Source organism: Somniosus microcephalus, chromosome 5, assembly GCF_052327205.1.
Source record: "Somniosus microcephalus isolate GS21.2 chromosome 5, FLI_Smic_1.0, whole genome shotgun sequence".
Lineage (NCBI taxonomy): Eukaryota > Metazoa > Chordata > Chondrichthyes > Squaliformes > Somniosidae > Somniosus > Somniosus microcephalus.
The window spans coordinates 103,120,292-103,136,769 of record NC_140991.1 but is presented as its reverse complement, the minus strand read 5'-3'; the positions used below and the strand labels follow the sequence as shown (position 1 = coordinate 103,136,769).

General features: G+C 43.3%; 1 protein-coding gene across 1 annotated transcript in view; it reads right to left on the bottom strand.

Moving 5' to 3' along the window:
* Positions 1 to 16,478, bottom strand: part of egfra (epidermal growth factor receptor a (erythroblastic leukemia viral (v-erb-b) oncogene homolog, avian)) — a 369,473-nt gene that overhangs the window by 105,540 nt on the left and 247,455 nt on the right. Inside the window, exons 2-3 of the mRNA XM_085988057.1 lie at positions 7,492 to 7,643; positions 2,020 to 2,206 (exon numbers count right to left, since the gene is read on the bottom strand). Coding sequence (XP_085844183.1) covers positions 2,020 to 2,206; positions 7,492 to 7,643 — 339 coding nt within the window. The remainder of the gene's footprint in view (positions 1 to 2,019; positions 2,207 to 7,491; positions 7,644 to 16,478) is intronic.

Genomic DNA, 16,478 nt, shown 5'->3' with positions numbered 1-16,478 from the left:
AAGCCTCCTGAAATGTACAACGAAGTTACTCATTGCTACAACCAGGTAAGCCTCTTGTTCACATCTGATTCTACAAGAGGGGCAGGGGAAAGGGGTGGGCAGTTGCACTAGACTTGCTTCTGCTCGTACTATTTCCCCATATTTTGATACTTTGCTTTCTAGCTTTGAAAAAACACTTCCTTAGTTAATTCTCAAGGCAAATCTCATCAGAAGTGCACCATATTTAGTAGATATCAATCATCTAACCAGAATCATTACATACAGGAGGCACATAAGGTTTATTCTTCGAACTCAAAACTGCAATCAGAAAGATGTTACATTATCTCGAAGGTTTTCTCTTTGTTTCAAATCCCATATTGATAGCCCGGCCTGTGTGCTGTGCATATTTTTCTTTTAAGTGAATGTCTATCCAGAAGGGCATCATCAGCGCTGGAAGATTTATGTATGTATCGAAGGTAAAAACAGTACGGGGAACAGCTGGAGCTAACATCATCTGACAGAAGAATGGGTGCAGCTGAACAGTTTAGATAAACTGCTGATTCAGGTTTCTTTTAAAGACAGCAAGCCAGCTGTCTGAATGAAGTTTCTATTTCAGGAAGCACAGGCTATAGCTCCCGATTGACCGGCTGGTTGGCATTCTGCCCTGAAGTGATGCCAAGCAAAGGTCAGGCAGATTCCTGAATTTGGAAGAAAAGTAACTTTGAGCCACTGTTGTGCACTTCCTAGCAGCTGATTAGAGAGGAATACTGACGAATGCCAGTGAGCAGGGTGCCCGTCTGTTCTCTTGGCTGGGTTAAACTTGTGTGGCAAGCTACACACATGGGGAAACATGAAAGATCAAATTCATTTACTGGTTGGTAACTCTAGGACTTTTAGGAATTGATTGTGACATATCTTTACTAATTGTAAGATACCATCTCAGAAATAAAACATTTCATCTTAACCATCAATGGTGGACAGGTGAGTTCCTGGTAATATTACAAGCAGCAGACTACAGAGGCTCTAGCCATTTTCTAAACAAAACTTGCCTTGTTGATTTTATATATACCAGATTAAAAAAATGTCACTATAATATTTATCTGGTCTTTTCTTGTATACATAGGGGACACAGATTTAAGGTATTGGGCAAGAGATACAGGGGGGATGTGAGGAAAAACTATTTTATGCAGCGAGTGGTGAGGACCTGGAACTCGCTGCCGACGGAAGTGGTGGAAGCGGACACAATCAATGTTTTCAAGGGGAGACTGGATAGGCACTTGAGGGAAATAAACTTGCAGGGCTACGGGGATAGAGTGGGGGAATGGGGCTGACTGGATTGCTCTACAGAGAGCCGGCACGGACTTGATGGGCCAAATGGCCTCCTTCTGTGCGGTTATGACTCTATGACATACATCTTCCAATCACTTGTTTTATTTAAAAGCATGCCAATGTCAGAATGTCACAATAGACCAGCTTTGTGCTCAGCAATCTTTCAGACATTATTTTAGTGATGGTTTATAGCCCTGAATGTATTAGTTACAAATCCATTTAAATGCTTCTGGAATGTCCTGTGGGACCATCAAATGTACATTCCGTGTCTAGCAAGCTACTGTAGCGATGCTATAATTGACCAATTAATAAATAAAAACATCCCAAGATTTAAATGATGTACTACTACAATGTATATGTAACGTTACAGATAGCCTCGACCTTACTTTAGTTTTTCTTCTTTCCCACTGTAGTCTTCACTGGTCAAACATCATTGGTTGACTGGGTGGGATGACGAGCTGCTCCCAGCTCTCTACCAATGCAGCACTGTAGCCAGCTGCTCAGGTGACTGACTTTCCCATTTCCTTTCCCCTTTTGTTCTCTATTCATGTTCCCCCTGAATCACAGCTGAGCTCAGGAATTCACTGTGTGGAGAACTGTGGGTGCAAACTTATGTTCTTCCATGTGACAGTATGGTGGATCTCTAAAACATTATGCTTGATTATAAACACACACTTTCCATTTTCCATTGATAAAACACATCAAACTAACCTGTAAGATTTCTTAAAGGTAGCTCCTTAAGCCCAATTCTTTCTTCCTGATCATAGTTTGACAAAACAATGAGGGCAAATTTGTCATCGTAAAGCTGGTGACCCCGGATGATCCTAAGATTCTCCAGCGGGATCCTTGAAATTTTGTTGAGGGCTATGAGGACATAACCTGAAACTTCCTGAATACTCTGTAAATCAATAGAACACTCATCATATATTATATGCATGAAAATCATATATCAAAGGATTAAAAAAAATTTTTTTTATTTTTTTTAGGTATTACAGTATCTCTGGCCATACATACTACACAAGATGATAGCAAAATACTGCAGATGCTGGAAATCCGAAATAACAGAAAATGCTGGAAAAACTCAGGTCAGGTAACATCCGTGGAGAGAAATTTGAGTTGACGTTTCGGGTCGAAACCCTTCTGCAAAACTGGAAAGAAAAGAAAATAGATCGAAGGCAAGGCTGCGATCGAACAAGAGAGACAATAAAATGTATTTGAAGCCAGACAAGATGGTAATAGGCCCGTGGAGACAAAAGGCAGCTGAGATTAGGTGTGAAATGTACTGGCAGGTAAGAGACAGCTGCCAGGTGAGAGAGAGAAACAAAAGGAAAGGAGGGGCGGGGGGGGGGGAAAGAGGAGGACCCAAAACAAAGGGGTGGAAAAAATTATAAGTAAAAAAGTAATAGGGGCCGAGGTTATGATCTGAAATTGTTGAACTCGATATCGAGTCCGGAAGGCTGCAAAGTGCCTAGTCGGAAGAGGAGTTGCTGTTCCTCGAGTTTACGTTGAGCTTCCGTGGAAGCTAAACATGGACTATTCATACCTGCTTGCAGTGGTCAACTTTCCTTTTCTAATTTTCCTCCTCTGTTCTCCTGCAGGCATAGATTCCTTGCTCAGGTACTGTACAGTGGGCACCAGTTGCCCTCCAGCATCTCACACAAGTTTCCATTATTTGCATGCGAGCGGTGAGGCTATGCAACCATGGGGTCTTCCCAGCCAAGCATCATATTTTTCTTGGAAGAGCATGTGTGTGGATGTCAGCCAACAGTAGTCATTGCATTCAGCTCAGGAACAGCAAATGTTTCCAATTTTATCCTCCCTGCCCCTGGGTGTTTAAGGCCATGGTGTAGCAGTCCTATCCCAGCACCAGCTGAAAAACAGCTGACTCAGCACAGACCAGACATCAAACCTGTGCCCTACCTGGTCTCTACAGTGCAGTTATTCATCATGTCAGTTGACTGAAACATCAGAGAGTTATAATCTTGTGTAATAATGGAGTTAAGTGGCAAGTACATCATAAACCAATGTGCTATTTCTGATATTAAAGCCTTTAAAAGTTTTTAAATTAAGAAAGTAAGAGAAGGCGCAAGGCGCATAGTAAAGAGCAAAAAAGAGGAAATCACGTTTTCTGGAACCAACTTTAGCAGTGGTGGAAAAGCTGGTGCACTGTTCAAAAGGCAAGAGGTGAGTAGTTGTTGGTTAACGAAGAGATATGAAGAACTGTGTCTGAAAAATTGAGAGAAACAAGATTTTCTTTGCTTCCATTGAAGGCGATGCAGATCATCATTCAGTCATTGCACTGCGAGAGTACAGACTGTGCGATGTGAAGTTGATGAATGGAGAATGGAATCATCAGCAAAAGGGTGGACAGGGTCAGATGATGAATGGAAGAGGTCATTAATATGGGGAAGAAACAGAGTGGAAGAGAGGATGGAGCCCCAGGGAATCAGTGATTTAATGGAAAATGAGTCAGAAGGTGAGCCATCTACTACAGCACAAATAGTGCTATCGTCTGCTCTTAATTTGAAGTCACTTAATATGAATTATTGATCATGTGAATTTTTTTTTTTTAGGACCCAATTCCCACTTTTGTGTTATTTATGTTGCTTAATTTGAATTACTGGATAATTCCTTTTTAGTGCAGAAGTGACTATGAATTATTAGTATGTGACTGAATCTATGAGGAAATGAGTGATGAATATAACATTCGTGGGAGGTTGTATAATGTTAACTTGCTTATAAGTGCATGGTGCCAGAGACAGTCAAAAGCTTTGGAGCTGTTTAAGGCAATATCAGATGACTAGATCAAAAACAATTTTAAGTCTTGTATATATGTATTAAATCTGTACATGACATAGCACAGTGCTATTACCCACTGATGCATTGTACGTCAAATTCCAGTCATTTAGCAGTGATCAAATCTTCACACATCAAGTTCCTTGGCCACTGATGCTCACTCTGACACACACTGCTGGCAAGAGAGAAAATGTCTCCCACATGCCATAAAAATAAATTATAAATCACACAAGCTGTTACAGGTGACTTCAACTAACCAGAGATAGATTGGGAAATTATCAAGGGTGCAATAGGGGTGAAAACATTATCCAGGACACTACATTAGATTGCTACATGGAACTATTAGTCAAAGTTTCCACATGAGTTGCACTACCTTTAGATCTGGTAATAAGTAGGAGCAAGGAGACGGCAGAGCAGGTCACAGTCAGAATAAGATAGAGTTTAAGAGAATTAGTTCATTAGAAACATCCGACTTTAGAAAGGTAGAATTCGAGGGGATGAGGGGTGAGCTTAGGCAACTGGACTGGTCTGTCCTGGTCAAGGGAAAAAGCAAGGAAAAGTGGATTGAGAAATATTACATATGGAATGCAGAACAGACAGGAAAAAAGGGTAAGGGGGGAAATATAATTGTGGGTAACAATGACAATAAAATGGGGACTAAGGGCAACAAGAGATTCTTAAAGTACAAAACTACAGGTAGTAAATTGGACTGGTGTGAATAAATAAACAAAGTTAAGGAGGTTAAAAAACTGATGAGGTGAACTATAATGGCAAACAAGTTAGGATAGCAGGGAATATTAAAAGAAATATCAAGCATTGTTATACATTTGCAACAAACAGCTAAAAAAGGAAAAGGATGTCACTGGATTTTCCATGTGAAGGGAATGGGATTACTACAAGAGACAGAAACTTCAGATGTGGCCATCACTGATTGGCTGGGGAACTCAATGGAAAGCAAGGCATCAGGCCCAGATGGATTTGATACTAGGCCATTTAAAGAATTGACCAGCAAAATCGGTCACATCTTCCACACTATATTTGGGGAATGATTCTAAATAGAAATACCACCCGAGGATTGGAAAGCAGCTAGCATTACACCAGGGACATTGGAAAACTACAAATCAGTGAGCCCGACATCCGTTATGCATGAAATATTAGACGGCATCCTGAAAGAGGGGGATAATGAAACAAACCTACAAGAGTATGGTATGGGATTGCAAGGGTTTATGGGAGGGAGGACCTGCCTGACAAATTTACTGACGTCATTTGAGGAAATGACTGATCTTGTAGACAAGAAAAATTCTATGGATGTAATATATTTAGATTTTAGAAAGGCTTTGACACATGCCACACAATAAAGTAGTCCACAAAATAGGAAGTTATGGAGTAGGAGGCAAGCTACTGAGGTGGACTGCAAATTGGCCAACACAGAAAAAACAATGATTGTAAATGGAACTGCTTTGACATGGCAAAGGTTCACTAATGGGGTGCCACAGAGACCACGGCCATTACTATTTACAGTGTACGTATAGATCATTTGGAGCTGGGGACTGAGCTGCCTAAGTTTGCAGCTCACATCAAATTTAGTGGAGGGTGTTCAAAACTAGAGTTGAAGTAAACCAAATAGAAAAGGGCAGGATACATCCAGAAGGTAGGCTGAGGAGTAGATTTTTAAGGGATTTCAGCAGGCGGAGGTTCTGCAGAAAGTGGAACACTCCACCCGCAGAGGCCCTTCTCCAGGGCAGGCGTGCGATCTGTCAAGAGGATTCTTGACAGATTGGAAATGCCGGTTTTCAGCACCTGAAACCGGCACTTGCGAGGTCCCTACAGGTGTGTACACAGCTCATACACACCCGTAGGCATAGGAAATTACAGGCCAATGAGTCTACACGAGGCACTGATGCAGCCATACTGTGCACAGAATGCAAGAGAGAGTCCTTTCCCTCGGTACATGTTTGAAAATGAAATGAATCGGACATCTTTTTAGTGGACTACATGGGACAAGTGTATATAGTTTCAAATGCTAAAAAAATAACACTGGGTTAACTTACCGCTCAATAATTTTACTCGGTGGTTCCTATAAATAAATGATTGATCATCTTATGATATCAATTACATGGTTTGCTGATTCAGAACATGGCAGTGAACAGACGTCCTCTTAATGGAAACATTTATTTAAAAATAACATCTGCTCAGGCGCTGATTAATTCTACAGACATTCTGCACGGTTTACATCGATGAACACGTGGTTGTCATGGGGTTCCTCCCCCACTATATTCAGTATAAGCAACAATGTGCAATTGCACAAAGGGTATTGAAAACACACTCCACTTAATAGAAATGTTCATTTAAATTTACAGAAATTAAAATTTAAACTTGCTTTTCTATTTACCCCCATTATATTCACTTCTGACAACTGAACTTTAGCCGCAAGATCTCAGTGAATACTTGGTTATGGTCCAAAGTTACACATTGTGCTACATTTATGTTTTATGTCACTTAAGTATGTTGGATGACTTCGGTTATTGCAAATTATAAAAAGGTACTTTACAGAAAATCTCACATTTAAAAGGTCATCCTCAGCTCAAATGGTAGTACTCTGGGTTCTGTGTTAAAAAATTCATGGTTCAAGCTTCAGCACATAATCTAGGCTGATACTTCAATGCAGTACTGAGGCAGAGGTGCCGTCTTTCAGATGCAATGTTAAACCAAGACCCCATCTGTCGTCTGAAGTAGACGCAAGAGATCCAATGGCACTATACAAAGAATAGGCCAGAGACATTTTCCCAGTGTTCCGGCCAACATTTATCCTCAACGAACATCACTAAAACAGACTGCGGTTTATGGGACCTTGCTGTGCACAAATTGGTTGCCACGTTTCTCTATATTACAACAGTGACTACACTTCAAAAGTACTTCATTGGCTGTAATGCACTTTGGGAGGTCCAGGGGTCAGGAAATGCACTATATACATTCTAGTTCTTTCCTTCTTTCTTTTACTTGAGAATTGAGTAAAATGCGACAAGTGAGATGTTTATAACTAATAGTAAATATGAGAATTTAGCTCCAATTACTTTTCTGGAGAGTATAACCGACTCCGCAAGCAATACAAAGACATTTCCGGAAAGGCTACATGATGACTTTAACAGGGATAATTAAGAGGAGAGGCAGAGAGAGAACGAGAATAAACGAGAGAGCACACAAGGGGCAGAGAGAGAAAGACACACAAGAGGCAGAGAGAGAAAGAAAGAGACGAACAAAATGCCTGTGTCATGGGACAGGCGAGTTCCATACAACAACATGACCGGCCTGCTCCATCACTTCAGCTGCTGAAACACACGACTGCTCCCAACCTTGGGTGTGAAAAATATAAATAAGGCCCATTACCTGAAGGAAGGACACATCATGGTATGGCTCCAGGAAGGTTATTTCCAGATTGCCCATCACTACCTCACAGGCATTGTAAGTTCTGCGAAGGTTTTTGTAATGGTCATCCACATTTGACAACAATGTTAGTTTGTTTTCAATACCCGCACAAACTGCAATAATGAGAAAAAAACATTAATGAAACAAATATTTATAAATTTGGACAAATATTAAGCTAAAAGCAAATTTGCTGGCATATTATGAGGTTATAAAATCAGATTTAACACAAATGAATCTGGAAAAACCAACTTATTTCAAATCACTTGATTTTATTAAAAAGAACTCTTATTTAAGTATATTTTTCTTTCTTTAAAAACTACTTTGGTGCAGCAAAATGGACATAGATAAATAGATCGTAGAATCATAGAATGGTTACAGCACAGAAAGAGGCCATTCGGCCCATCGAGCCCGTGCCGGCTCTCTGCAAGAGCACTTCAGCTAGTCCCACTCCCCTGCCCTTTCCCCATAGCCCTGAAATTTTTTTCCTTCAGGTACTTATCCAATTCCCTTTTGAAAGCCATGATTCTGCCTCCAACACCCTTTCAGGCATTGCATTCTAGTTTATAACCACTCGTTGCGTAAAAAAGTTTTTCCTCACGTCGCCTTTGGTTCTTCTGCCAATCACCTTAAACCTGTGTCCTCTGGTTCTCAACCTTTCCGCCAATGGGAACAGTTCCTCTCTATCTACTCTGTCTAGACCCCTCATGATTTTGAACACCTCTATCAAATCTCCTCTCAACTTCTCTGCTCTAAGGAGAACAACCCCAGCTTCTCCAGTCTATCCACGTAACTGAAGTCCCTCATCCTTGGATCCAGGATTGGACACAATACTCCAGTTGAGACCGAACCAGTGTTTTATAGAGGTTCATCATAACTTCCTTGCTTTTGTACTCTGTGCCTCTATTTATGAAGCCCAGGATCCCGTATGCTTTTTTAACCACTTTCTCAACCTGCCCTGCCACCTTCAACGATTATGCACATATACAGGCTATTCTTGCACCCCCTTTAGAATTGTACCCTTTAGCTTATATCGCCTCTCCTTGTTCTTCCTACCAAAATGCATCACTTCACCGCTTTGAATTTCATCTGCCACATGCCCACCCATTCCACCAGCCTGTCTATGTCCTCTTGAAGTCTATCACTATCCTCCTCATTGTTCATTACACTTCCAAGATTTGTGTCACCTATAAATGTTGAAATAGTGCCCTGAACACCCAAGTCCAAGTCATTAATATATATCAAGAAAAGCAGTGGTCCTAGCACCGACCCCCAGGGAACACCACTGTATACTGTTCTACAGTCTGAAAAACAACCGTTCACCACTACTCTGTTTCTTGTCACTTAGCCAATTTTGTAACAATGCTTCCACTGTCCCTTTTATTCCTTGGGCTTCAACTTTGCTGGCAAGCCTATTATGTGGCACTTTATCAAACGCCTTTTGGAAGTCTATGTACACCACATCAACCGCATTGCCCTCATCAACCCTCTCTGTTACCTCATCAAAAAACTCAATCAAGTTAGATGGATGGATGGGTGGGTGATAACTAGGTGTGGAATTAGTGAATTATATTAGTGAAGCTTGCTAACCGCACTCAAACATATAGACCTAATGCCACCGTCTCACTGTTGCTGTGTGGAATCAGGTATTTATAAAATTGCAGAAAAACTAGATCCTGCTGCTGAAATATACTAAAGCTGAGCATGCCAGCAAAGTATTTAACGTTAATAACATTTTTGGATTCAAATTAATGCATACAGCTGTTTAAAACAATGTGATTCTTCAGAACAAAACAATAGAATTAAAGAAAATTAGGCACGTTAGATCAGTAGTGACATTCAGAACAAAGTACATACTGCATATTGATTGGAGCACAAAAGCAGATTTCTTTGGCTTCTTAATGGAGAATGAGCCAGGATGCCAAACTTTAACAGTAGTACACTAGTCAGACAATTCTGAGGATACATCACCCCACAACCGTAGCATAGGTGCGAAGAGGTTGTGTTTTGAGAGACACTGCAATTGTAACATAAATGCAGACTCAATGCAGCGTCAGATAAGGCTCGACACCAGAACAACGTAGAATGAGAATCCCTGGAGGAGGGTGTCACTCCACGTCACTTTGCAGTTAGTTCGGGTCTTCATACCTGATTAACACTCCAAGCTTAACATGAGGGCAACACAGTTCCAAGTTTGCACTGAGGCTAAACATGAAGGGTAAATGAACCATTTGGATGCATTTACACTGTAACAAAAGTTCTCAAATCAGTAGCTGCGGTTTTCCAGCCAGGCAGAACATAGTTTACATTGCTCGGCTCCTGCCTATGCTGGAACTTTAAGTGTCCTGTTTAGGAGAATGTTTTGGGCATGCCTGGACACATGCATGTCTACACAGAGCTGTCTCCTAAAAGTTCGAGACTTAAATCTTTAGAGAACAGGGAGGGGTGAATCCCCACTCTCTAAATGAACATCTGGTAGCTTTGCAAACCTGGTTTAGCACTGCACTGAATTTACACTGCATGTGGTATCAAACAAAAGTGGTGCGAGAGTACCCCCTCCAGGGGATTTCCAAGCTGGAGTCAGCTTGGATGTGGAAATCCCTTTACACCAATCTTAAACTGGCAGAGCAAATGCATCCTAATATTCAAATTCAACCATTTCTGTGCAACTTGTTTTTAAAGTGCCTTTCCAGTTTAGAACAGAATAGTGATGTCATTATCAACGCTGGAGTTTCCTCTGCATTTGCGCCCAGATACACCCGTAATAGGGACACAAAAACTACGCACCTCAAAAATCGTGGAATTTTGGGCGCAAGTGAGGTATGTGCTTAACTAGGGTATAGGGTACGGTAGCATAGTGGTTATGTTACTGGACTAGTATTCCAGAGGAATGGACTAAAGATCCAGAAACCTGGGTTCAAATCCCACCATGTTAGCTAGGGAATTTAAATTCAGTAAATTAAATAATTCTGGAATAAAAAGCTAGTATTAGCAACTATCGGATTGTCATAAAAACCCATCTAGTTTACTAATGTCCTTTAGGGAAGGAAATCTGCCATCCTCACCTGGTCTGGCCTATCTTAGGCAGTCCCTCGGAACCGAGGATGACTTGCTTCCACATTAAAAATGAGTTCGCAGGTGACTGATGAGTCCAATGCGGGACCTACAGTCTCTGTCACAGGTGGGGCAGACGGTGGTTGAAGGGGCGGCTGGGTGGGGTGCTTGGGTTGATGTGCGCGCCTTGCGCTGCCTGCGCTTGGCTTCCGCTTTCTCCCAGCGAAGAATCTCGAGGTGTTCGGCACCTTCCTGGATGCTTCTCCTCCACTTTATGCAGTCTTGGGCCAGGGATTCCCAGGTGTCGGTGGGGATGTTACACTTTTTCAAAGGAGGCTTTGAGGGTGTCCTTGAAGCGTTTCCTCTGCCCACCTGGGGCTCTCTCGCCATGCCGGAGCTCCGAATAGAGCGCTTGTTTTGGGAGCCTCGTATCGGGCATGCGGACAATGTGACCCGTCCATCGGAGCTGATTGAGCATGGTCAAAGCTTTGATGCTGGGGATGTTGGCCTGAGCAAGAACACTGACGTTAGAGCGCCTATCCTGCCAATGGATTTGCAGGATCTTGCGGAGGCAGCGTTGGTGGTACCTCTCCAGTGCTTTGAGGTGCTTGCTGTACATGGTCCATGTCTCTGAGGCATACAGCAGGGCAGGTATCACTGCTGCCCTGTAGAGCATGAGCTTAGTGCCGGGTGTGAGGTCCTGGTCTTCAAACACTCTCTTCCTCAGGCGACCGAAGGCTGCACTGGCACACTGAAGGCGGTGTTGGACTTCGTCGTCGACGTCTGCCCTTGTTGACAGTAGGCTCCCGAGGTATGGAAAGTGGTCCACGTTGTCCAAGGCCTTGTCGTGGATTTTGATAATCGGGGGCAGCACTGTGTGGTGGGGGCAGGTTGGTAGAGGACCTTTGTCTTACGGATGTTTAGTGTAAGGTCCATGCTCTCGTATGCTTCGGTGAAGGTGTTTACGATGGTTTGGTGTTCGACCTCCGAGTGAGCGCAGACGCAAGCATCGTCTGCATACTGTAATTCGATGACAGAGGATGGGACGACCTTGGGTCTGGACTGGAGGCGACAGAGGTTGAACAGTTTCCCGTTTGTTCTGTAAATTAGCTCCACTCCAGCGGGGAGCTTACTGAGGGTGAGATGGAGCATTGCAGCAAGGAAGATTGAGAAGAGTGTTGGTGCGATGACACAGCCTACACATGACTCCAGACCCACAGCAATGTGGTTGACTCTTACCTGCCCTCTGAAATGGCCCAGCAATGCTACAGCAAAAATAATTAGAATAAAACCGAATGGACCACCCGGCATCGACCTCGGCACCGGCTTTGGACATGACAAAGGCACACCCAGCCCAGTCGACCCTGCAAAGTCCTCCTCACTAACATCTGGGGATGTGCCAAAATTGGGAGTGCTGTCCCACAGACTAGTCAAGCAAAAGCCCGACATAGTCATACTCACAGAATCATACCTTTCAGCCAATGTCCCAAACTCCTCCATCGCCATCCCTGGGTACATCCTGTCCCACTGGCAGGACAGACCCACCAGGGGAGATGGCTCAGTGGTATACAGTCAGAAGGGTGTAGCCCTGGGAATCCTCAACATTGACTCCGGACCCCATGAAGTCTCATGGCGCATGGGCAAGGAAACCTCCTGCTGATTACCACCTACTGCCCTCCCTCAGCTGATGTATCAGTACTCCATGTTGAACACCACTTGGAAGAAGCACTGAGGGTAGCAAGGGCAAAGAATATATTCTGGGTGGGGGACTTCAATGTCCATCACCAAGAGTGCCTCAGTAGCACCACTACTGACCGAGCTGGCTGAATCCTGAAGGACATAACTGCCAGACTGGGCCTATGGCAGGTGGTGAGAGAATCAACACGAGGGAAAAATCTACTTGACCTCATCCTCACCAATCTATCTGTCGCAGATGCATCTGTCCACGACAGCGTTGGTAGCAGGGACCACCGCACAGTCCTTATGGAGAGACAAAGTCTCGTCTTCACACGGAGGACATCCTCCATCATGTTGTGTGGCACTACTATCTTGCTAAATGGGATAGATTCAGAACACATCTAGCAGATCAAAACTGGGCATCCATAAGGTGCTGTGGGCCATCACTAGCAGCAGAATTGTATTCCACCACAATCTGTAACCTCATGTCCCGGCATATCCCTCACTCTACCATTACCAGCAAGCCAGGGGACCAACACTGGCTCAATGAGGAGTGTAGAAGAGCATGTCAGGACAGCGCCAGGCATACCAAAAAAGAGGTACCAACCTGGGGAAGCTGCAAGACAGGACAACATGCATGCTAAACAGTGAAAGCAGCATGCTATAGACAGAGCTAAGTGATCCTACAATCAATGGATCAGATCAAAGCGCTGCAGACCTGCCACAACTGGTCGTGAATGGTGATGGACCATTAAACAACTAACGGGAGGAGGAGGCTCCATGAACATCCCCATCCTCAATGATGGCAGAGCCCAGCATGAGTGTGCAAGGACAAGGCTGAAGCATTTGCAACCATCTTCAGCCAGATGGTTGCAAACGCTTCATAAAACTGGCCACGCCCCAACTCTCAAATGGGAGTATCCTCCAATTGCGCTTATTTATAAGTCTCAATATCGTGACCAGATTTTCAGGCGCAGCAGAAAACAAAGTAATTTTTCTCGTATTTTATTGCAATTCTTTGAGCGTTTAAAAAAATTATCCTCACTGGGATCTGCTTTATATTTTCTGGGTTTTTTTAATGGCATAAGTATAAGTCACATTAAAAACTGAAAAGCTTCCCTGATTGCAGCTTCTTAAACATGCTGCATGTGCATGAATGATGGTAAATTAGCTGTAACTTAAATTTTAAGACTCAAAAGGAGAACGTTTGGGTTTGACGTTTCCTTGGGTCCCGATTGTTTATGCTGATTTATGCCCATTTTAGGTTCGGGCATATTCTAATGAGATCGGAAGAATACATGACACCGGTAAATTAGAGGCAACATTGGCTGCACTTTTGGATCCAACTTGGAAACTGCAGGCCTTCATCTTTACAATGGCTATATAAATAGGTTGCAGGGAAAAGGGAGCACAGGTTAACTTAATCAAGATATTTTGATGCTAAGTATTTGCAATTTTAGAATTAAAAATGTTTGATAAGAAGCAAGTACTGAATATAATGGCCCGGAACTTGCAGTGGGTATGAACAGCGAATGAACAGCGTTTGCTGTTATTACCCCTTTGAAACTGACCGCAACTTCAGGATTTAGTGCATGCGCATCCTAACACAGAAATCCAGAAGTTGCGGTCAGTCATTTACTGCTCCAACACTGGCTGCGCTGCGGCCCCGCCCCCCATAGACGTCAATCAGTGTAATCAGGGAAATCGACAAAAATTTGGGCTTTTCCGCAGCAATATCACTGTTAATTACCTCAGTAAAAGTTAGACCCTTTTGGACTAGGTGTAACTGGGGTTTTAACAGCCTATTGACTGCTAAACAAATGTTAAGGCCCTTAAAAACTAATTTTAATTTTGTGGAGTGTCAAATTTAAAAATTGTAATTTTTATTAAAATGGAGTAAGAAATGTTAAAATGTTTTAATTATTTTTAAAAATGTGTTCATCTTTATTTCAGGTTTGCCTTTTCCCCATGCGAGAGCCCCATCTTTGTTTTGCTCTCTGTAACACTTGTAAAAAGTTAGAATAAAACAAGCTTACTCACTTCCTGGCTCCCGGTCGGTGAGAATTCTGCAGTGATTGGCCGCTTGTTGACGTCACAGCAGCTCGCACTAGGGGATCTCATTAACTTACACTAATCTCAACTGAACGTTGGAAAAGCCGAACTTCTAGCCACAGAGATCACGAGATCTTTGTGGGAAGCTTACTTTGGGGCAAGCGTCGAATGCCTTTCTTTTGCCACTGGCCGCAAATTATGGGCTATGGTTTCTTTCTCAAGGATTCATTTACTGACAATGAGTCTAGTTATTGTGCAGGCTGGTTTCAGTGCAGTATACTCATTTCTACTATTCAGACGTCAATCCTTCAATAAATTTGAAGAGGGTGCTGCAATTGCCCGCAGTGTCCTTGGGAGGAAGGTGAAGAGTCAGCTAAGGGTCTTGTTCCTGATTGCTGTATCTACAAAGGGAATGCATATGAACATCAGGTGAAGGCAGGATCAGGTTCAACCACGATGCACCCAACTGCCAAATACTGCTGACATTCAGTGTCTAAGCTGACATGAAGAATTGCCCCTGGCCTGAGGTACCCAAGGACTGCCAATGCCTGTGGAACTATTCCCCAGTATAGGTCACTAACTTCAGGACAAGGGAGAAGCTGACGGTGAAAGGAAAGGTTCAAAGGTTACCTGCTGGATCACCTTTAAAATGTCTAAAACTTCCCGATACCAATACCACAATACAACTGGGACATTATGAAATCTTGCCTGAGGGTTACACAAGCTTCAGACGCAGTTATCAGTAATACACAACCAGTCCGCCTGGCAAACCTTGGGCAACATTCTAGTACAACCACGTCTGAAGGAGTCTGATAGGAGTTTTTTAAACTATACACTAGAGGTCAGTCTTCAACTCACTAAACATCCTGTAGCAAACACATGCGCAAACTGTACAAAGTTATTAAACGGGTGTCCCGCTTTTGCATCATCAGGTTTGTACGGTCAGGAGTGCATAATGACAGCCTGATGTGCAATTACTTGTTCCTTTCAAGTAAAATAAGATATGTATATTTTAGTAAGATACATCAGTGGGTTATAGGTATAGTATGACATCCAAAAAAGACTTGTTTGTCTATTCTTATACCCATTCATATCAATTGTTTCTTATCTTTCTCTCTTGGATTTAAAGTGTGGCCCGAGGACTGGTGCAGGGGGCATTCCTGGGAGGATGCATCACTATCACACTTGCACACACATACAACTTTTACATAAAAGCAATTAAATAGTTTTCCCTTCCACCACAATATCATAGTGGTTATGTTACTGGACAAGTAATCCAGAGTACTGGACTAATGATCCGAAGATACGAGTTCAAATCTCACCACGCAGCCTCAGATAATGAAGCAGCCCATGCCCACATGCAACAAGACCTGGACGACGTTCAGGCTCGGGCTGATAAGTGGCAGGTAACATTCGCGCCACACAAGTGCCAGGCAATGACTATCTCCAACAAGAGAGGGTCTAACCACCGCCCCTTGACATTCAACAGCATTACCATCGCCGAATCCCGCACCATCAACATCCTGGGGGTCACCATTGACCAGAAACTTAACTGGACCAGCCACATAAATATTGTGGCTACAAGAGAAGGTCAGAGGCTGGGTATTCTGCGGCGAGTGTCTCACCTCCTGACTTTCCAAAGCCTTTTCGCCATCTACAAGGCACAAGTCAGGAGTGTGATGGAATACTCTCCACTTGCCTGGATGAGTATAGCTCCAACAACACTCAAGAAGCTCGACACCATCCAGGACAAAGCAGCCCACTTGATTGGCACCCCATCAACCACCTTAAACATTTATTCCCTCCATCACCAGCGCATCGTGGCTGCAGTGTGTACCATCTACAAGATGCACTGCAGCAACTCGCCAAGGCTTCTTCAGCAGCACCTCCCAAACCTGCGACCTCTTCCACCTAGAAGGACAAGGGCAGCAGGCGCATGGGAACACCACCACCTCCAAGTTCCCCTCCAAGTCACACACCAATCTGACTTGGAAGTAATTTGCCGTTCCTTCATCGTCACTGGGTCAAAATCCTGGAACTCCTTCCCTAACAGCACAGAGTATTCTCGCCACAGGGACTGCAGTGGTTCGAGAAGGTGGATCACCACCACCTTCTCGAGGGCAATTAGGAATGGAAAAGCTCCTGGTTCAGATGGTGTTTACCTAGAA